Source organism: Tribolium castaneum, chromosome 5 (assembly GCF_031307605.1).
Source record: "Tribolium castaneum strain GA2 chromosome 5, icTriCast1.1, whole genome shotgun sequence".
In the NCBI taxonomy this organism is placed as follows: domain Eukaryota; kingdom Metazoa; phylum Arthropoda; class Insecta; order Coleoptera; family Tenebrionidae; genus Tribolium; species Tribolium castaneum.
Window position 1 is genome coordinate 1,242,895 of NC_087398.1, and position 23,270 is coordinate 1,266,164.

Consider the following 23,270-nt stretch of genomic DNA (forward strand, 5'->3'; position numbering starts at 1 on the left):
AACATGAAGCAATTGTCCCAATTTTCATTATACAAAATTTATGACTCCCCATTGCCATCGCTTCAGCAATTATCGTAAAAAAATAATTACGATTAATTTTGTACCTGCATTCAAGGAACAAGAAATATTTCAACTGTTGTGCAGACAGTGTAAGTCTTGAAGAATAATTTTGTCATTGTGCTAAATGGACAACTCAATAAATAAAGTGGTAAAATTGAATTAGTCACCGGGACATAAAACCGTCATTTATGGCGATGATAATTCAAAAATTCAAGCAACAGCCAAAAGTGTAAATTTCTGGATTTGTTTACGCTCGCAAATAACGTATTTTTTTATTAGTCCATTTCTAGTGCGCTTTATGACTGACAACCATTTCCCTCGTGCAAATCATCCCCGAAAATTCGGCGCAAATCGTAAAACTGCCTATTTGGAACACTCCTTCCAAAGCTCCCGATTTTCCTCCTTCGTGCGCATCTGTTACCATCGTCCGAAGAGCAAGCCGCCGTTCTATCAGTCCGTGCACAACTCGTGTGGAGTTCGGTCATAATCCACTCCGGAGCGACTCGTTCGCAGCGTGCTTTCGTAAACGTAAAATCCGGGCGCTTCACGTGACAAGTGCACACAAATTGGGATATTTCCACCGGAGTTTTGACGCAAAGCTCAGGTTGGTGCCAATTATCAAACTTTAAGCGAGCTTTCGTCAAAGCTGCTAATTAAAAATTGAAATCTTCGGTGCTTCCGGATCAGACAGTTTTTTGTCTGGAGAGTGCTCCGTCGATACTTTTTAATTAACTCGCCGAAGGAGGAATTAAAATTAGTGGTCAATTTAGTTTAATTATTTTTGCGGGGGGAGAGCATCCCTTAATTGTGTTTTGATTAGGCCCTCTGTCGCCGCTTTTAATTGGCTATTATCGGAGTAATAAAGGCACGCACCGAATGATGTTTCAATTGAAAAATTAAGTTTGTAATTGGATTAAGCACAATTCTATTTCTAAACTCCACCAATTTGGAGTTGCTTGTCTCTGACTCAAAACTTGTTATCTCGTAATTTATAACTGCATAATGTCTTAACACTAACTGATTAGTAAACAGATGCATGTATTGTTTCTGACAATAACAATCACAAATGAATTAAGAGCCTCGTTTAAATAATTAATTGCTCGAAATTGTCTTGTTCGTAATCTTAACTGAGGCGAATTAATATTAAATCCTTGCCCTTGTGTTGGTACTCTACCATTAATTTTTTGCATCTCGCGCCGCTCCATTATCCTTAAAAAGGACAAAACGCCCGGGGCAAAAAATCTAAACACGGACGCTAAGTAAATTAACAAGCAAAAAATTAGTCCCGTCGACTCTTAAATGCCAATAATGGCCCATTATATCTCAATACACTTGGGCAAAAATCGCTCCTTTCTCCAGAATGGCAGATAATGTTCCAGTCCACCGTCCTGTCTTGAGTGGTGATTTATGAATAGCTGCCCTTTGCATAACCGAATTTACTAGCGGTCAATATTCCTAATGGGCCCACTTCTTGGAAGAAGCCGCAACCCAATTAGCCCGGACCTGTATTTTTGATCCTGAATGAAGAGATTGCGGTAAATAAGAAATGGTGTGTCGTAAAGTCGGCCGTAAAGAAGGGTTTCTAATGAACCAAAGTGCTTGGGAGCGGTAAAATTTTATTTCCTATGACTAATTTATTTGGTTTAGTTTGAGATTTCTCAGACTGATCTTGAGAAAAAACCGATAATTATGGTTCATAATAATTGGTGTACCTGTGGCAGATACGATCCAAGGACGCCGTTGCTCAAATCCTAGACAAAATTTATGCTTTTCTCTTCAGACAACACGAAACGTATAATTTTTTCAATCTCGCTCAAAATCTACAACACTAAATCAGGAGGTGGCGGTTTAATTGATAAAGATAAGACTTTACAGTTACAGCAAACACTCTTTTTCACTTATGCGTTTTGTTGAAACTAGTAATATTCATTCCGGTCACTTTGTCACGCCAATCGCACGTTAACACCATTTTCATTGTTGGGGTTAAAACTTTTCCGCATTCTTGAAATTCCAGTCTGACGTGATTTTCGGTATTTTTATCTTTTAATTGGTTGTTTGAGTTTAACGACTTGTGCGAATTTGTGGTTCCATTAGAAACGTATTTACATCTCATTTTACAACTATCAACTATAAAGTTTCAGCTTTACTATCTACAGAAAGACTCAAACATTTAACGCGTTGTTAACGGCGCTTCAACAATAAGAATGGGAATTATGTTAAATTTATTGTGAGCACCATTTGTATCCAACTAGATGACGATAATAGATTAGGAATTGAAGAGAATAGGGAATTTTTTACATTTGTATCAATAATACAATGCGGGCAAATGAAAAACTAATTTAGGAGGCACGAGTGGGTTTGTGATAGACGATAATTATAGAGTATTGTGTCGGTTTGTTTTCTTTACCTTGATGGCTCTATAATTTGTATAATGTCATGAATTCATAAATCTTTTTTCGTCGTCAGTGACAATAAAACTTTTGGCCATCATCCCGTGCGTGTTAATCCGCTTCCTTCAAAAAATCTCCAACAGGCAGTTCGCATTATTGTATGCGTAGACAGGTCGCAGTACGAATGGTCAGAAGGCACGCCATCACTAGGTCGGTCTTTCGATGTTATCTCGGCGTGAACTATTATTTGAACACGGTAACGCGTGTTTGCCGGATGCCGAGGTATTACATTAAACGCCGTTGACTTTTAATTGGTTTATATATCACTGCCTCTTCTGGGTGGAAAAGTCCGCCCGTTCGCGTGCCCGAGACACGACACATTTCTGATGTGGAAAAATTGCGATAGATTCGGTGCGAAAGTGCTGAGTTATGGCCCGAGTTGATGTATGCGGAAAATACGAGTAACTAGAGATCTGGAGCGATTTGAAAGGGAAATATGCGGCTGGAGGAAATTCGGGATAGTTTATGATGTAGTCGGGTGGGAGGTTTTATTGTCACGGCGAATAAATCTGGACTTGAAGTGAAAGGTATCGGGAATAAGTAATGTCTGAATTAATGCGAGCCTTGAATACTTCAAATAACTTATTGGAGGAAAACCTGTGTGGCATACGGTAAATGCCAACGCAATAAATTTTAAAAAATTCTAGTGTTTTATTTTGTCGGAATCGGGAATAAATCCTTGTTACAAGCCCCGATCGGTGTTTTTATTGGGTATAACTAATTGTTTAATCGGCGTAAGAATGGAATAACGCCGTAATAAAATAAAACAGCAATAAAGTCTTGCAGTAATCCGTACAATAATACACAAACGAAAGGCAGACAAAAATAAAGTGTGCGCGTTACAAATTGCGGTGCCGCGAACGAAATCCATTGTATCATTTTTATTTTTATTCGTGTCCATTATATTACAATGACGCTAGTCTGACAAGTGTGTTTTATAAATCACACCACGAATCCACAAGACCATAACACTAACTCAAGTTGCTCGCCCAATAAGCGATTATATGAAAATCACTTTATAATTCTAGAGGATTTTTCGTTCCCAGGATAATAACGAGTTCCAAGACAGGAGAGCGTGCAATTATGCTTGATTTTTGAGTTTGCATAATTTTTACGATGGCTGAATCAATGCGGCGTAATTATTATTATTGCCTGAACGCCGCTTTGAATGTCCTAAATTACCATCATTGTGACATGTTTGTGGAGGAATAACTTCGCATCAGACGCAAATATGCATCGAACCAAACTTTATGATCGTTTGTTCAGATCTGGGAACTTTGCGAAATTCATGAATATTGAGGACGCGGTACATACATACAAATTGTTGCGATTCGGTGGGAGGAACTACAAAACAAAGAATTTGCCGGCAGATGCCATAAATTGGATTGTTACACTGCGACACTCCAAAAAATGAGACAAAGTGGAATTGCTAAAATTACGTCAATAAACCGTTTCCAAACTTCGTCCTTATTTTAATTTCCCACAGTTGGCAGTCCCCCAAGGATTAACGAGGAGACAAACAGGGGAATTTCTAAAGATGTCATAATACACCAGACAGACATAAATGAGTGAGTTCGCGGAGCACGAAATTTTTAATTCGTCAAAGACAACACCAAATTTTTAAAACTCGTTACGGCTTGAAGATTATATCAAGAGCTAAAGTTCGCACATTTATTTTTTCCAATAAAAGCGAGCAAAAATAAGCTGGGCCGAAGTGCGCTTAATTATTACATGAATCTTCCGCCAAAGTTGAATTTCATGCTCATTAAATGTTTTAATTACGTTAGTCGAGTCTCACAATATAACGCTTGTGTAAAACACTGTCGTGGCTTTTGCGGTTCGGTGATATTTCGTCTAATTAAGTGCAAGTGTTAGTTTTTTCCAGCGTTAGGCCCCTTATCTGTTTGATTGACATTATAACTTCCAATTTGGAACACGTTAGCCACAACCGTTCTTTGACTTAATTAAAACATCAGTCACACGAATCCCACACACTTGTCAAATTAGTTTTTTCCTAACGATAGTTGTTGCCTTGAGCCATAATCGATCCACAATTTAACTTTGGCGCTAAACTACGATACGTTGATTAAATCAAAGTTGGGAAAGTTCAAATGAACAAATTACGAACACCTCTGCCTCTTATCATCGATGGGGAAGCGCCAGAAGTTTGCTAGTTTCAGACTTGGGTTAGTGTTAGTAGTTTGGAGGGCCGGAATTTTAAAACTCGCAAAAAGTGGCGTTAAATAGCGAACAATTAATCATTCTGTTTACGCACTATCATCCCTTACAAACTTACATAGAGACGAGCAAAATTCTCGTTAATTACGAAAAAACTGGCATTGTCAGGCGATTTCAATTGCTATCGCGCTCACTGTGTGTAAGAATCCTTCGGAAGGACCAATAGAAAAGCGCGTATATCCTTGTCAGGCTCCCCTGGATGCGAAACAATGCCACCAACCTTAATTTATCACCCAGTGGGACTATTTCCTTCCTCACAATCGAAGTCTCCTTAGATTGAACTCTCAGATACTTGTCATCGCTCTTCCTCGCCCGCGATGACAACAGTGGCGGAGCTTTTCAGTATTCAGGTGCTGAAACGCGGTAAACCTCGAAAAATACGATACTTTGTTATCGATATGGGTATAACCCGATTTAAGGGGGTTGTGGCCCGGAATCGGTGCTAGTTGCAGTCTCAAAACTGCATTGTTACAACTGAAATTTATGCTGAAATGTCGCGTGGCGTTTTATTTCGAATTACTCACAATGACAATTGCGAAGGATGTTGTGACGTTTCATTCCATACACGAATGGTTTCGAGTTTCAACACGAAAGCACAACGATGTACTGCATTACTCCATACAGTTTGACTGTCATGAAAAGGGTTTCAGCGAAATCGGGTTTATGAAAAATGGGACGAATTTGCACATCCACGGGTTTCCACAAACACGATTACAGCTCAAACTAATTTCGATACAGAATTCAGTAAATTTTAATGGCAGATTTATATTCAAAATATTGCGAGCGTTGGAACATGCAGTGATTTAACGATTTTGAAACACATAAATGTTGCAGCTAAAGACTAATGAATTTTCGAATTCGCATAATTTTCAATTACAATTTCGACACTTTTACATAAACTATTTTTTTTTGATACAAAAAATTAAGATGAAAAAGTTGTCTAAAATTACAAAAAAAAAATACGCATATTTTCAAAAAATAAAAGTTCAAACACTGCCAAATGAACTTTTACGCTGAGATACTGAAAACTAAAAAATATTGAGGGTGAAATTCTGAAGCGACTGAAAAGCTGAGAAAAAAATCTGTACACTCCTGAAGCATGAATAAAGTACAAACTATGTTTTGTCTGCTTTTTCGTGGAGACAGCTGTACTCGGACCGTTTAATAATAAATCCAAAGCAAGCTCATAAAGCGTTTCTGCGATTTTCGCCATTTTTATGCAGAGTGCAGATATTAAATTTATAGTGGTTGGTAATTTACGATTGGCTTTAAGCAACTTGACAATGAGCCAAGTAAAATTACGGCGAAGCGCCATAAAATGGAGATAATTCACATTTTCGCCCAGTAAATTAGCACTTCCATGCATGTGGATTTATGAAACGGAACCCCAAGAAAGAATTTAATTGGCTCGAAGGCACTCTAATTATAAATGTCTGTACAAGTTAATTCTGTTTAGCCAAGTACCAAACCCTTCCAAACAAACAAAAAGAGAGCAGTTTACAAGAAGATTGCATTAACGAAAATTTAATTATGTTTTTCTTTTCGGGCACAGAAATAAAACATCAGTAATCCAGGATGGGTCAGAAAGTAAACTCGAGCGTCTAAAAATACTTATTAATTGTGGGGTTATCGGGGTTTTAATTACGCTGTTGCCTTATCGCTTTATTGTAAAACACGCTACTAATTGTTGAAAGGGGAATACACACATAAATAAAGAAAGCAATGGAACGAATCAAATTATTAATTGCGGTGATAAATCGAAGGGCAGAAAACAGAATATTTTTCCCGATAACAAGGAAGCTGGCGTTTGTAAGCCGATCCTCAACCTGTAACTCAATCCGAATCAGTTCCGAGTCGAGATTCGAACCGGCTTGAAAGAGATGAAGTTGGCAAACGCCGAGATGTTAATTCTCATCGTTGGCCGGGAATTTACAGAAAAACGTGCGTAGGCCGACGATGTTGTCAAAACTTCGAACAAGTGTTTTCGAGCATTTTAATTCCTTTGCTTTTATTTGCCTTGGCCCCTTCTCTTATTATTCTTCCACTCGACGGGAATTTTAAGTTGCTTCAATCAATTCCGGTGCGTTTAATTGGTGGCAGTCAGGTAGGCCGGACACGAGGGCTGTTTTTTAAATTATTACCCCCGGTCGGCTTTTACCTGTTTCAGCTGTTGTACATACTCGGGATGCATTTGTCTGTTTATCTTAAATAGAAGTTTAGAGCGCAGGAAGATGTCTGGGCTACATTAAAAAGCACTTAACAGTACAAGGTTCTAAAAGGTTTCTGTTTCAATGGCCATAAATATATGATGGGTTAGTTTAGAACATGTGTCTCAAGACGCAGCCTCAGTCCGACCTAATACTCATTATTTGCTTTAAACGCGTGATAATTGACTGAAAATGGACCTTTTTTCACTAATGGATTAAAGCTGTAATCCCACTTTGAAAAAGCTCTATTATAGAGAGGGTGACGAGTCCTCTTCACACAACTATCTATTTTCAGACCAGCTGGGGTGCGCCAGATTTGGAAATTCGAACGAAAAATGCCGATAACAAGCAAATAGATAAAACAGTTTTGTGCAAATACGACAGGAGATGGGATAAGTCAACTAAGTCGAGAATTGAGGCGTCTTAGCTACTTTTTAATCGCTTATCACAGCCCGGGTAGCTCAGTCGGTAGAGCATTGGACTTTTAATCCAAGGGTCCAGGGTTCAAGTCCCTGCTCGGGCGGCTACTTTTTGACCATTTTAAAATAAATTTTTGCTCCACTCCAGACTCGTTTACATCAAGCTGCGGCTCAATTAATCATAGACTGTAGATTTCATCTAGTTTAAATTTATTGTAGACCGGTTGGATAATAAATATACCACTCTAAATTGCCCATTTTTCGCATTGTTTGTTGCGACAAAGCGCTCCCGAAATCGCATAAAAAGCCGCTCTTTCATCAAATCCCGAAAACTAATTACAAGAAACCGGCTGTTGGAATTGATGGCAAAGTTGAATAGTTGCGTCTTATCGCGTGTATAGGTTATCGTACGGTCACTCCGTGAACAATAGACAATTTTCCCCGACAAAGCCTTGGAAAACGTTCGAAGGGGAAAGATGGCCAAATCCACTCGAAAAATAATTAAATTCGGATCGGATACGATAATAACGAAATCGAGCCGTTTCAATTTGCTTGAATAAAAAATTAATTTGAATAAGGTCTCGGTTTTGAATCGTCGACGACATAAAGCACCAGAGAACTGGTTTAGACAAACAATACTTAATCAGTATGGTGAACGTTTCTATAATGTTTAAAACAATGTATAATTTACAATTCTATTCCACATTTTTATATGCAAATTTTTCGGTATTAATAACGCGCTCGATTCACATGACGTGAATAATGCAATTTCGCTGAATTTTAATTGAGACGGGCTATTCTTCGGTGCCTTATCGAAGCTCAAGGCGCAGACAATACTAGTCGTGATGATACACTCGTGTAATGTATCGACTCATCTTTGCTAATTATAACAGCTCATTCACAACAAACAGACAGGGGGCGGCTCCACAAGGCCAGGATTTTTATTTTTGGATCTAATCTTCAAGGCTAATCAACCAGTAATCCCGGAACAATTATATCGACTCACCCCTCGAGTTATTCACGGGGAGATAAGATCTTTTAATTTGTCAAAGCCGCAGCCACAAGACTAGAAATTTGGCTTCGATTTTGAGCTGTTGGCGCGAGTTGGAACATAAATAATCGATGAAAATATAAATGTCAAAGACAGGACTCGCCCCAATCAGGCTGATATCGAAGACTGGCTGTCAGAGTTGCCGATAATCGGAAAATTAATGTTTTCTGACAATCGTTGCCTGACGTTTATTAATCTCGGCGAAATTCTGGAAACAATGAAAAAAGGCCGCAGGTTTTTCGTTTAATTGACAGACTATAAACATCGATTGGCCTTTTGATGGCCTCTTCTACCTGATTGTTTCGCATTCTTCGGCCGCAGCCGGGCGGGCTCTCCTCTTCTTCAGACAATGACTTGTCTGTTTGTTTGACAAACGTCTTACATGCACCAACTATCGATCGTATGATAAAGGCAGAACGTGATTTACGTATCGATTAATAATCGCGATTCGGGGAGTTTGTTTTGTTGGGGCGTAACGACACTTTGAGTGTTTATTCCCGTTTTTACAGCCGGGCTGACATTAGAGAGACTCCTGTAAGGCTTCAAAAAGGCATTAAGAAAAGCTGGCCCGAGAGACATAAATTTCGGAGCGCTCCTCGTGATTATTTAGGAAATTTTACGACGCGCCTTCACCATAACGTGCATTAACAATAATTATAGACGATACGAGAATATCCCCCATAAAATTTTCGTCGGAAAAAATCGCCTCGGCCAAACCTGTTCCTCAGAAGCGTAGGATTATAATTAAAATAATAACACAGAATGCGTTCGCTTTAATGTCCCGTCATTAACAAACGGCCTGAGAATCGAAATTACCAAATCGCTCCCGCCTTTCTATTACTTTGCTGTAATTTTTCCCGAAATGGCTGTGTAATTTCGGCGATCCGGTGGCCAAATTGTGGCGCGTTATCGCGCCAACACCGCGCTTTTTTAAAGAGGTGGAAATTTCCCTTTATTAAATTATGGCCTGATAAAGGGACACAAAAACATACAAAAAGCACTTATCTCATTCTGGGAGAATGGCTAGAGAAGTCGTTTGTGGATGGTCCTAATTGTCAGTTTTCACGGCAAACCATTCATCTTTATGAAGTTAACAACTTGGGGACCGAAAGCCATTTAAAAACTACCTGCTCGGCACCCCATGCTTATCATATTATCTAAGGACCCCCACGGAAAACCGACTTTAGGAACCCCTAAATATTTCACAGGGACTATTGCTTTTTAATGTCGCAGGCAACTGAGGTAGACAAAACCAAAGAAAACTGCCAAAAATGCTTCATCACTAGAAACTTTTCTAACACGCGATTTTCTTGAAACTCGAAATAAATTTGTTTTCTTAAAAATACAAATATTTGACATAATTTTAATACCTATTTTCAGTGAGTTCAGAATTTATTTATTGTAATAAAAATTATGTTTTCATTTTTCCTGTTGTAGGGATTAATAAAAATGTATCCTAAATTACCAGATTTTAATATTTAGTTTCTGTTTTTGTATATTTTTGGTGACTAAATAAGGTTTTTAACTTGCTAAGTCTCTAGTAATTAAATACAATCTTGTGTCAAATGGGCTCTGACGGACGCTCAGGTGACCGTTTGGCCGAACCCTTGACCTCACGGAATTAGATCCGTAGTAAACGGATCAACTAAATAAAACCCTCTCCTATTGAATTACTCCACCGTCCCACAAATTCCAGTATCGTAAAACAATATCATCAAGACGAGATAACGAATCGCTCCAGACACATCAAAGTGTGTGGGTCGCCCACGGAGGCATTGTTTTTATGGCACGTTTTCTTTAATATTTATTACGGCCGTTATGGCATCGTTTAGCATTACTCCAATTATATTATTTCGATTTATCGTTCCTCACATGACCGTTTCAATTTAGCAAAAACCGCCCCCGGAATTCGCCAAAGCGTCGCCACTTTATTTATTGGGTCCTCGACCTCGCCAACTTGCACCCTTGAGCGTATTAATAATTCTCTCCAAAACATTTTTTGATAAATAAATAATTCAGTCGGGATTTCTTCAAACCGAGCCATCCGTCAGCCGGTCCATTTCCCTTCCTTAAACTGATTTATCTGAAGCATTCCTCGACTCAATACACCGCTTTTTGTTGCAGCTTCTGGAATCCAATAAGTGAAGTGTCAGATGCGATGTGACAGACAGACGAAGATGCGCTTGTGGTGCCAGTGATGTCTGTGTGCAGCAGCCCCTAGAGCACAGCCCCGTTACCATGGCGCAGCCGGAAACCCCCAGCCTGTCACTCCTGATATTGGCATTTTTTCTCGGCATTGCTGCCACTAATCAAGGTTGGTGTATGAAATATGTAGTGATGAGCCACACGCGAGGCCCCATGTCACGTGCACGCCTGCAAGAGCCATACTTTGCTCATTCTTTATTGATATTACGTGGCCTGTAATTGGACAAGACACAATGCACGGAATCAACGAACTCTACTTGATTTTTGGCCGGGTGGGGCCTAATTACACTCCCCAATTTTGAAAGTTTCTTTTCGACGAACAGTGACCAGTAATCAAACTATTTACCCCTTGATGGGAGATCTTCTCGATAAAAACCAATTTACTGGACAAGTGGACTAAAGTTGATGAACACATCGATCTTAAAATTCAACATTTATCGGTCGTTTATGGCCATGCAATAATACCCGTTATCTAATCGTTACAGAATTATTAAATAAAAATGTTATTTCCTGGATATGGGACCTCCGTATATAAAATTTTTATGGGGGAACCACAGCAGGAAAGTAAACAATAAAAACACAAATTACACATCCGTGACGGAAGTTGCTGCTAAAGGTAGAATTCAGGAAATGCATTCATATTTGTCATGAAAAGTGCGAAATAAAAATAGGATAAGAGAAACCGTTTTCAAGCTTTGCGCGTTTGCGGAGGCATTGGCATACCTATGTAATTTCTAGTGTTTGATAAAGCAATACGGTTCGAAAAAAAATAAAAATTACGTTAGTTTATAATATCATTTTTTGTGAAAGGTAAATAATTAAAAATTATCCGAAAATTATAAAATAAAACCGGAAATATCAAACCTTTTAAAATCGAAACTGTTGACGTTTTCTTGCACTTTGAAGAACTTGAGAAGGTTCTAAGGGCGTAGAAAAGTCCATAAAACTTTGCTAGAGCTAATTAAAAAAAATTGTTTGAAGGTGAAAATTTTTTTTAAATTTTAATTTTTTTAAAAAACCTGTGTATTTAAAAATACGTAAAGTGAGCCGTAGAATTCATGGAATAGCAATTTTTTGAGGAAATATTTTTCGACTGATAAAATTAATGATTTATCTGAAAAGGTAAGAAAAGTAAGATTGAATATAAATTAATTTGAAAAATTCAAACCACAGGATGCAGATTAAAACCAAATTCCACAATTTAAGAATCAAAGGCAGAAAAGTAACAATACAAATACAATACAAAAAAACGAAGAAAGAATGAAAAAAGTAAATTAAAGCAGTACCATCGTACATAAAAAAATGGCCGATTTTGAGAACACCGAAAAAATGGTGAAAATATTAAAGAGCAAATGTTAAAAGAATATTTAGTAATTAAAATGTTTCTAACATTAGTATTTGTGTTTTTTTTTTAAATCTTCGTTCCCTAAATCATCCTCTTCATTAATACCTTCTAACCATTGTAAATAATTTCCTTGGAAGAAGCTGGAGTGAAAACAGGTGTAAATAAAAGTATTTGTAACTGATAACAACAAAAAATTACTTTTTTATCAGTGACAGAAAATGTAGCTAATAAATTTATATGAATATGAAATTTTGACTTTCCAAGACGTTCACGAATAGCGAAATTCCAGTTAATTTGGTAAAAATCAGCCGACATTTAAAATAATCAAAGACCAATTTTTTGCTAACTTTTTAAGCGCCTTGTGATTGGTCTGTCTTCCTGTCGGGTGCGCATTAGATTATCAATATCCAATCACAAACACTTTGCAGTTTTTTGTGCGGTAGATAAACAAGGTGGAGGTAGTTTCTCTATTTTTATTGGTCAAATGCGCATTCCTGGAACAAATGAGACGGTAAATCGGTGCTGCCCTTTCCCACAAAACTAGAATTTCGTCTTCGGTGCAATGGCCGATAATGTTTGCAATTTTATGCAATGTGTGGATATGCCAACAAGCATCTTTTACGATTTTGTCGAAATAATTTTATCTCAAATTGTATTTTTTTCGTCTGAAAATCATTTTTACTCTCAGAAGACGAACTGCAACTTTACAGAATTTAAATGAAATCGGTCTCTAAAAAAAATAAAAATTAACATGATTAGAGCACGCGTGTGCTAAAAGCGACTAAATTCTGCCTGATCGTCTATAAATTATATTGGAAATTCTTATTAGAGAGGCTTGAACGGGTATAAAGGCACCTACAGTTGAATGGTACACCGCCAGAGCACATTTCCGTCTTCCCATATCAAACCACACATGTCGGTGAAGTCTTATACAGGCCGGACAATGAGGCGAAACCTGAGTTTACAGCAGCAGATGGCATTACAAGCTCTGCGAATTTACGCTATGAATTTAATTATACCAAGCCAGTTGTTTGGCAAAAAAACCGAAACCGCAGAGCTTTGTCTCTCTTGATGTCTTTCTAAAAGCATGAATTAAGTAATTTTCGTCAATAAATTGTTCGTCTCGCAGATGTCTCGTCTTACCTAAAACTGACCACTGCGGTGGGCGACCAATGTACGTGCCTTGTGGGTGACTTGTGGCACCAGACAAAACAGAAATTTTAAGCCACAACAATGTGCGCTGGAAATGACAAACAGTACCTTGAGGAGGTTTAATTATCGCCTTTCGGTGTTCGAGTTTATTAATTTATTTCGCCGTCGTTTTGTTTTACGCTCGGAGATTCTGCATAGGATAACGCTGCCGCAGCGACGCCAGCTAATTGTAAAATATCGCCTTGTAATTGTTGGTCTTGGCGAGAAGTCCGGCGATATGATTGGTTATTTATTGGTAATTTCCACATAAAACCGCTCGTTACGGCTTAATGGAACTAATGAGATATTTCAGCGGAGATCCACTCGGACCCGACAAAGATCATGAGCGCGCGAATTAACGCCAACCCTTCCGATGAAACTATACGCCGGTAATTGATTATTGATGTAAACATAACGCACAGTAGCGATCCGCTGGCAACACCAACAAAATCCCGACGGCTTTCGGATTTGACACAAAATTTTGTGAAAGTTTAATTTTGTACCAGTTTGTCTTATAAACATATTGTTATTGGACTGTTGGGCAAAAAAGCTGGTGAAATCGGGTCGCTGTAAAGCTGCGTCGTGTCGTTCATCCTGGCTGCACACCGGGACAGGACACCGCCGTGTTGCTGTCACATAAACGGCTTGCGTTGGAGCTTTTCCCCGATAAAACAAAACTCGTTGGCAATAACTGAAACCGTCGTGCATAATGAACAAGAGGCAGTCCCGACTCTTGATTTTTTCTAACCGAATTAAAATTCAAGTCTGCTAATGTAGCTTTTTCTTTGTTCGAGTCTTTTGTTAATGCACAGTTGCCGCTTTTGTAATAAAAATGCAAATGAAGACGGAGTCACTTAAGTTGCATGCGCCAGAAGGCAGAATTTTTTGAGGGTAAATGATTAACCGCTTCAATTAGCGATAATTTGCGTCGTTTACAAGACGGTTGTTTTGTGCCGGCGTGATTCCCCAATACTATAATCCAATTTGTAAAATGCGAGAGTTGTTTACGTTTAATTTTACATATGCAGGTTTATTGATTCAGTAACGATTTTGAAGGAGACAGCAATGGGATCGCCGATATGTTTCCAACTTTATGCGTTGGTTGGGACACGTGTTACTTTACATCGACAACAAAAGGTGAATTTATAAAGCCCACAGCCCATAAAATTATCAATAAAAATATTTCTGATCGCGTAGATGGGTGATGGCGACGTAAAAAGTTATAGCTAAGAGTGAATCATTTTAAAAGTTCGAGTGATTAATCCCTCCGTAGATAAGTGACGGATCGGTCCCTTAGGACTGGCCCGATTGTTTACAGAGGAATACCATTAGGGAAATTTCAATTAGCACCCATGGCCGATTTGCGCCATCCGCACGTTGATTCGCGTTATGGGTTGATTTATGGTAGGTCCCGATTGAATTATGGAAGCCGTAAAATAGGGGCACAATGTCCGTCTCTGATTTCGCCCGATTATTTTGTCATTTACCTCGCTGAATTATGCAATGATAGATAATTGAATGTTTTGGAATACATGCAAGCGTTACGCACGGTCTGTTTTGATGAATCCTTTCTACCCCTCTGTTGTTTTATTGTTCCGTGCTTGTCGCTGAAATTGGCTTTTTTAATTGTGTTAATGAAAATGTTTCCCATCGAAATACTGAATATGTCATAAACTGGTGCCGGATTTGAGCGAAAAACACCGAAATTGTGTTTTGGGGAAAAACTGCGCCCTCGGCCCTATATGTCAGAGTTGTCAAAGAGACATTGACACTCGCTGGGGAATTGAAGGAGAAAGTCGAGGGGTTTTGCCGGATTTAATCAATTTTGAACTTTAAACCTGAAATTAATTTTCGGCGATTGAATGTCAAGAAATAAAACGTTTCCCTTAAATTTTACTCAATAGATACTCGAGAGCAATTTTTTTGTGAAAAGATTAAGAGGTGCTTGTACCCACTCATCTCTGAACAAATAATAATCTTTGGTGCGCCCACGTGGCTTTAGACAATCATTACAGTTAGTTAGTGTTGATGTGGAATTTATTAATTATACAAAGGATTGACGTACAGAGGGTCAAACTTGGGACTGTTGAGGGGACGTCAATCTTGGTAAGTGTCTAATGATGTCAAGTCCGGTTTTCCGACTCGACAGATGTCAACCTACACGCTTTATTACGCCAGGGCTGCTATAAAATTTTTCGCTACCATGTGTTTACCGCATTAAAGTCATCATTTTCAAACTAGGTATAGCCCCCGTAATTTATACCTTTTTGGAAACACAACATATTGTGTCTCCAGAAAGGGAAGTATGTTTTTAGCCGGAAAAATTATACGCACTTTAATAAATAAGGAGTTTTTATGGCCGACAGAAGGCAATGCAGTCCAAATCCTAAGGACGCTCTTTTGCATATCGGCTTTGAAAATAATTGAAGTTTCAATATTTTGTTGCTACTTATACAGGATTGTTTTATTTCATATGACTTTCTCATACATTTGATTTGCTGACTAGTTTAGTTCGTAGGTATTTATAGAATTAAGATAATCTAATCACTCCATAATTTTCCATAATTTCTTCTTTATTGAAAGATTACTAAAGTGTACAATCACTTGCATTAATGTTCGTAAGTTCTAATATTAAGTGAACAGCCCTATGTAACTCGACTGCGGACCGACAGGTCAGATTCCAACGGTTTGTTGGTGATCTATTGATAAAGAACGTTATTGTTCCTCGTTGTGTATAAGAAAAAATCTAATGGCATCTAAACGGTTTAAGTAGGAGCTCGTGGTTGCATTTCTGCAACGTTATATTTTTGTACTTGTCCATAAATTTCCCGTCGCGCGTTTTTCTTTGTGTCTTCAACTAGGAACAAGTAAAGATAAATGGCATTTTTTCATTTAACTCGCTCCTGTTATCTACGATCACGTCTTCATCAGATTCCTGCTCTTTTCCAGCATTCTAGTTTTTGCGTTTACAATATTTTCCCAATAATCAAGTCCTGTATCCAGTTTTCTTTCGGCTTACAATTATTACGAAGTAGCACAAAGTGAGCGTTTTTCATTGAATTATTATAACATTCTTAGGCGAGTTACGAGCTGACGTCCCGTTAAGGGGATTACATGACATAAATTTAACACGCGTTATTAGTTCTGTCAGCGAAGAAGTAACCGGTAAAGAATGAAGAGCATCCGTCGCGAGACAGCGGAAGGGAAAAATCGTCATAATTTGTAAGCGAATTCGTTTGTTCTTGCAGAAAAGCTGCCGACAGGACGAAATCCTGGATTCCTGCCCAAGTTCCGCAAATCGTTAGCGATGACGGTTCTTACCGTTGTTATTTATCTCCGATGTCAGGCTGAAATATTGTTATAAATAATTACGCGACGAGACGAATGGACTTCTAATGTCTTCGACTGACGGCCGGAACAAAGCCGAAGAGATTATTTGTGATAAATCGTCACGAAACACTCAAAATTTCCGAATTTGTTGCTCAAAGCCCGGTTTATCGTTGTCGTAAAATTACACTGCTGACAGTCGTAAATTTGCAACTTGCTGATGGTCTACTAAAGCTCGTAACAGGGGTGGAGATTGTTACTTTACGCCCATATCCCGCGCTCAATTAGGGATCAAATAATTAATACGAGTAGGTTTCCGAACTGCACACAGTGGCGCAAATGTCGATCGGTTGGGGTAATTTAACGGGCACAAGGACAACATTGTAAAAATTATTTTTAATGGGACAAGCTTACACGGGGAGATCATGCGCGGAGATGGTTTTTTGGTCGTAACATTCCTTTTCCCGTTTATTTGAATAAAATTCATTAGCTTCTTGGTACATGTCCGTCCCTTGGAAGCCGCTGAACAAGCACAAAGCCCATTAGTCGAACATTTATGTGCAATTAAAAAAGTGTCGTTTGAGCTTCGCTGTCCAGTTTAACATTGTTGCTCGGTTGTAAGTCTCATTTAAATCGTCCTCAACAAGCGCAGTTGGAGATCGCTTCTGTAAATCCAGGTGTCTCAGCCGGCAAAGCCGGAATAATATTAATACAGTCGGGGCTTTTACAATGGCAAACCGGAATGGTCCCCTTCGAGCTTTCGCGAATTTAGCGAGTTAATTCGCTTGAATAATTAACGAGGAAGATTCATCTGGTCCAACATATCATTAAAGTGGAATCTAGTGACATGATTCTCTTAATTACCTTAATTTATTTTACTAGATCGCTGGGCTGATAGCCGGCTAACAACTTGAAACGTTTGTGAATATGTTAGTGGCCGGTATAAACTTGTTTATATGTTGGGGCCTCCGGCAATCGCGTGGTCGGTTTGGGGCCGAGATCGCTCTTCGATAAATCAGCGACTTCTCTTGCCGACTCGTAAGCTCAGCTTGCGTGCGTTATCTGTGTTCGATTTTTTCACATTCGGACTATTTACAGGCATTCGCGTCTTGTTTATTGTTCGGCCTTGTTTAAGTGTTTTACCGGTTTTACTCGCGTGGGCGACTGCTAAATACTTTCTTCTAAGCACTCCAAAGCTCACTTTTCGCCCGAGATTTTAGCACACATTTATTCCGATTATTTAATTTATCCAAACACCTGCTTGTGTTCTATTAAATTTATATGCAGGAATAGGGGAATAAAAATGGTCGCTGCAAATAGTCGAGTCATAAACATTGCCGTTATGCCATTCAGCAGCACAATTAATCGAATTTATTGTTGACAATTATTTTTAATTTATGATGTTGTTCCAACAACGACCGCCGTAAACAAACAGTTTAAATTTATTCTAATCAATTCCGTGTTTCTCTCCGAGTTTACGTTCAAGCCCAGAAATTTACAATTTTGATTTATTTCACCAAAAAGTCGTCCATCAGCATCCGACCAGTTTTCTAACTGAATTACACTGTTGACCACAAAGCTCTCATTTATCATCATTAGGTCTGTAATTATTCGCAGGGAAACGCGATCAAATATTTACCTTTTTATAATATTTTCGGCAAATTAATTTGTAACCCAAGAGCGCCCCAGACAAAAAGCGTCGTAATTTCATCAAGTCAGGATTAAAGTTTTTGTCCCGGTTTAACCCCGAAATTCATATCTGGCTTCTAAATTAATTTGCACCGGCCAGGTCGTAGCTTTCCTAGGATAAAACTGGCCCTAGTTCGAACTAAAGCTCGACATTTGCAGTCTCCATTCGCCACTGTATAAATCCCATGGTGCTACTCTCTGGGAATATATAACAATTAAGTTACAGCTCGCATTACAAAAAGCGAGCCATTTTACATAAATTTACATTCCGAATAACCGGCGCACATGAAACATTTTGACAACGTACATGCATAATAGCCATTTAGCATTTTGCTTTGGTTTTATTACGTTTTAACATATGCTTTATTACTGCCGACGACGATTTTATCCTAATTTGGGCCCTACCTGAAGACCGCGGCTCCTTTTTTCGCTCCGGACTTTCCACTTCATGTAAATGAGAACACCAGGCTTAAGCCGCAAATTCCGCTCCGAATGGAATACGATAATCGCATTAATTGGAGCGAAAACATTTTTTAAGCGCTTAAATCGCTTCAACCCGAAATAAGGGATGAAAACTGCCGAGTGGCAATCCTGCATGTTTGCTCGCGCTGCCGAAAGTGCTGGCTAGATGCTTTTAATTTCGCACTTTTTGCAAGGATTTGCCACGATATAGTTTGATTCTTATCGCGGAATAAATATTTTACTCAGCGATTTTGTGATCACTGAAAGTTGGCACAAAGTTTCGAGATTTTTTCGAGTGTTCTCCCAACTGTATTTACTTTTAATATACGGAAAGTAAGAAGCTCCAGAGTTATTCAAAAGTTTGGCAAATTAATAAATAATGAGAAAAAAGTCAAATCTTTTTATTAGTATTATAAGCAGTTGTTAAACTTTCGTGGTGTTTTCCTTTGGCTTTTGAAAGTGGTGATTTGTTAACTGGCTGAAAAATGCGTCCTTCGCGCCCTGTAATTAATAATCGGTTTTATTACAGAAAATGTGGTGTCATGAGGAGTCGAAAAAGTATCGCAACCATTAATTTCCCACATATGGTTGATGAAAATTTTAAGCATAGGTTGCGTGAAGCCTCATTATTCATCCTTACCCGGCACTTACCATAGCGATTTTTCACGTAAACGTAGATATTTTATCGGAGTATAATTGGCTGTAAGAGGAGCGATTGGTGAAAATGTCTTGTCGCAACTCGCGGGCATTATTCAATCATGTTAACCGCACGTGAAACCAAGTCATTTTCCAGCGGCACCAAAGCAATTAGATTACGAACGGCCGCCTTGTCACCGTGTTAAAAATCGTCGAATAAATCCTCCCGAAGACAACTCAATTCGCCGCTGATTACTTTCGATCAGTTATCATATGAGTTAAAACTCGTCGTTTTAAATGCATTGGACGCGTTGTGCAAATGTTTGTATTTCATTTTCGGAACAAAGCCTAAACGGAATAGAATTTTAAATGAGCTGTTTTTCGCAGATGGCCCCTATCTCGACAACAACTCCCCGACCAAGTCCACGGCGGACCACCACGACGAGTCTCTCCTCTTGAATTCCGACTCTTTGCCCATCTTCCTGGAGGAGCCTCAAGACTCTTACGTGGTCAAGAACCGGCCAGCGGTATTGAAATGTCGCGCCGCACACGCCCTTAAGCTCTATTTCAAATGCAACGGCGCAAAAAACGTAGAGACGTCCAAGTTCGAATTCGTCGACCCCCAAAACGGTGTTAGGATTATGGAGGCCGAGACGAACGTCTCCAGGGACATGGTGGAGGAGTTCTTCGGCAAAGACAAATTCAAATGCGAGTGCTACGCGTGGAGCGGAAGAGGCAGCATCAAGAGCCAATCGGCGACCATTGACGTGGCTTGTAAGTATTTCTTACTGTCTGCTGTTCCGGCAATTTGTTCGGAAACAATCATGTCGCAAAGATAGGAATCCACCCAGTTATTATCCTTTGATGTCGATATTTCTTCGCGGAACCAACTAACTGACGGTTCTCGGTAAATTGCTGCGAGTAATAAAGCTTTGACTAAGTTACGATAGACAAAGAGACGGCTCTATTCTCATAATTTATTCACAAATAACTGAAGTTTTCACGTAATGATCATGATTGCACGCTGCAGCAAATAGTCTCCTGAAACGAGACCAGTTTGCTATTTAATTTTTTTTTATTTTAATAATAAATTGAATAATAATAATTGTAATACTAATAATAATAATAATAACATTAATAATTATAATAATAATCTTTATTTCACAGAAGATGTTACATCCAATTATAGAAAAAAGTTACAAAATCAATATGTATAAAGTATTAGCTAACCTAATATCTCATAATTACAGATAAGTACTCAAAATATGTAAAAAAAATATTAAATTAAATTTGGTTTATTTCTATATGAAAAGAATACCTTAACAAATTTTTATTTTTTTTTCCTACAATTACAGCAAATCTATTTATGTAGAATGATCTGGGTAATTAATTGCCATTTATTTATTAAGCAAAAGCTCAATTACTGCACATTTTTTTTAATGTAAGCTAATAAATCACAGAATTATGTCAAAAATGCCATTATTTTTGCAAGTTCTGAGGATATAAATACGTTTTTAGACCAAACATTAAGTTTTTTCTCTGCTTTTATTAAATTAGAACAAAAAAATCACCAAAATTGGTCGAAAATGACCAAAAATTTACCTTTTCTAAGCGTTTATTCGGCAAAAATCTAAGCGTTTATTCGGCAAAAATTCGATTGTTGCGCAAAATTTCTATAAAAGTAAGCCAATAAGTTACAGAATTATGTCAAAAATCACAATATTTTTGCAAGTTTTGAGTATTTAAACACGTTTTTAGACCAGAAATCAAGTCTTTATTAATTTTCAGCGAAATTTGGTCGAAAATTATCAAAAATATACTTTTTCCAAGTGTTTATTCAACAAAAACTCAATTATTGCGCAAAATTTCTATAAAAGTAAGCCAATAAATTACAGAATTATGTCAAAAATGACATTATTTTTGTAAGTTCGGAATATTTGAACACGTTTTTAGACCAAAAAAAGGTTTTTCTTCCTGTTTTTCTTAAATTAGAATGAAAAAAATCACCAAATTTGGTTGAAAATGACCAAAAAATTAGCTTTTCTGAGCCTTTATTTAGCAAAAACTTAATTATTGCGCAAAATTTCTTTAAAAGTAAGCCAATAAATAACAGAATTATGTCAAAAATGACATTATTTTTGCAAGTTTTGAGGATATAAACACGTTTTTAGACCAAACATTAAGTTTTTTCCCTGCTTTTATTAAATTAGAACAAAAAAAATCACCAAAATTGGTCGAAAATGACCAAAAATTTACCTTTTCTAAGCGTTTATTTGGCAAAAATTCGACTATTGCGCAAAATTTGTATAAAAGTAAGCCAATAAGTCACAGAATTATGTCAAAAATCACAATATTTTTGCAAGTTTTGAGTACTTAAACACGTTTTTAGACCAGAAATCAAGTCTTTATATTAATTTTGAGCGAAAAAAATCACCAAATTTGGTCGAAAATTATCAAAAATATACTTTTTCCAAGTGTTTATTCAACAAAAACTCAATTATTGCGCAAAATTTCTATAAAAGTAAGCCAATAAATTACAGAATTATTTCAAAAATGAATTATTTTTGCAAGTTCTGAGGATTTAACCACGTTTTTTGACCAAAAATCAAGTTTTTCTTGTTTTTATTAAACAAGTACATTAAAACCTCTCAAGAACGGATGAGGAATCTGTATTAATTGTCCGGTATGGGGAGGTGTCCTAAAGGGAGGCGGAAATTTTAATATAGGTTTTGTTACGTTCCCACAAAAATGTCCGTTGTGAAGAGATGTCCGTTAAGGGAGATTTCACTGTACAAACAAATCACCAAAATTGGTGGAAAATGTCTAAAAATGTACTTTATAAAACAGCAGACGTCAGCATTTGCGTGCTTGTTTCATAAATAACTTTTTTGCGTCTTTGAATCATAACCACCTACACTAGCAACTAGTATTTTTTGTGGTTTCGCAGCCCACAATGTACAATGCAAAGAAATGAATAATGACTGTTCCTGCTGCTACCGCTTGAAGTTAACTAGAAAGAATTATCGTCTTGGGCACGAATAGACTCAAGTTGCACCTCCGGCGACTATTTCAGCTTTTTATTTTCCCAGCCTCGTGTCACTCTAATGAATTATAAGCATTTAAATTTCCACACTGTAATTATGCAACTGGCAGCCAGAAGCTCGTGATTGTGTCAATAGAATGGTCGAAAACTTTGGCAAATCCCTCAAAACAAACAACAGTTCTGTGTTCCATTAGCGAATCCATATCAAGTGGAAGATTAAATGAAGCGAAAAAATTGCCGTTGTGGAAACATTAAACACATTCAATAAAATCCAGCAAACGTCTTTATTTTTACAAATCCCCAAATCTCCGCTTCGGCGATGTAAAGTTTGCGAAAACAAAAGTTTTTTTGGGTATGGGAAGAGTCGTGCTTTAATGAGATGTCCGAGAATAAAGGCAACGAGTTTAAACTTTGACGGGGATTAGGACCGGCTTTAAAGTTTTAAAACCACAAAGAATGTCGTGCTGGGATGATTGATTAAACAATATCGGAAAAGAAAACAAGCGGCCGAACGTCCGTATTGATTCGTCGACTTAAAAACAATGTCTTCGTCTTTGCCTCTCCTTTGAAGTCGTCAAAGTTCCAATTAAAATGCACCCAACTAATAGAGAATCTCCCCTCGGAGCGCGACCCCACGTCGTTACCTTTTTTCCCGACGTCTGACTTATTTTTGGCTCTTTGTCGATGCAAAAGTAATTCGTTGAGGAGCACTTGATTCCGTGTGGGCGGCTAAATTGGAAGAAAGAGTCGGATTGTTGAAGCGTCAAAACGGAATAAGATGAGTAGTGCTCGGGGCCCTTCGGATATTAAGCAATTTTTGAGCAAGAACTCCTTGTAAAGAAGATTAACGGCTCGGGTGATATTTCTTCATGTTGGCGAGATAATTAGCAACATCGGTGGAAAGCGGCGAGAAAAATGACCATCCTGTATAGTTAGATTTACGCTGA

At 38.0% G+C, this 23,270-nt stretch overlaps 1 protein-coding gene and 1 non-coding gene across 4 annotated transcripts in view; both read left to right on the plus strand.

Annotated features, from left to right (window-relative positions):
• The first annotated feature begins 490 nt into the window (after positions 1–490).
• The window catches only part of unc-5, a 60,488-nt gene continuing 37,708 nt past the window's right edge, over positions 491–23,270 (plus strand). For all 3 annotated transcript variants that reach the window (XM_015980457.2, XM_015980458.2, XM_008196211.3), the window contains exons 1-3: positions 491–664; positions 10,550–10,739; positions 19,668–20,054. In XM_015980457.2, the coding sequence (XP_015835943.1) occupies positions 10,664–10,739; positions 19,668–20,054 (463 nt within the window). In that variant the 5' untranslated portion in view covers positions 491–664; positions 10,550–10,663. The remainder of the gene's footprint in view (positions 665–10,549; positions 10,740–19,667; positions 20,055–23,270) is intronic.
• On the plus strand, positions 7,406–7,478 carry TRNAK-UUU (transfer RNA lysine (anticodon UUU)). The gene has a single exon. It is a non-coding gene; the product is annotated as a tRNA-Lys (tRNA).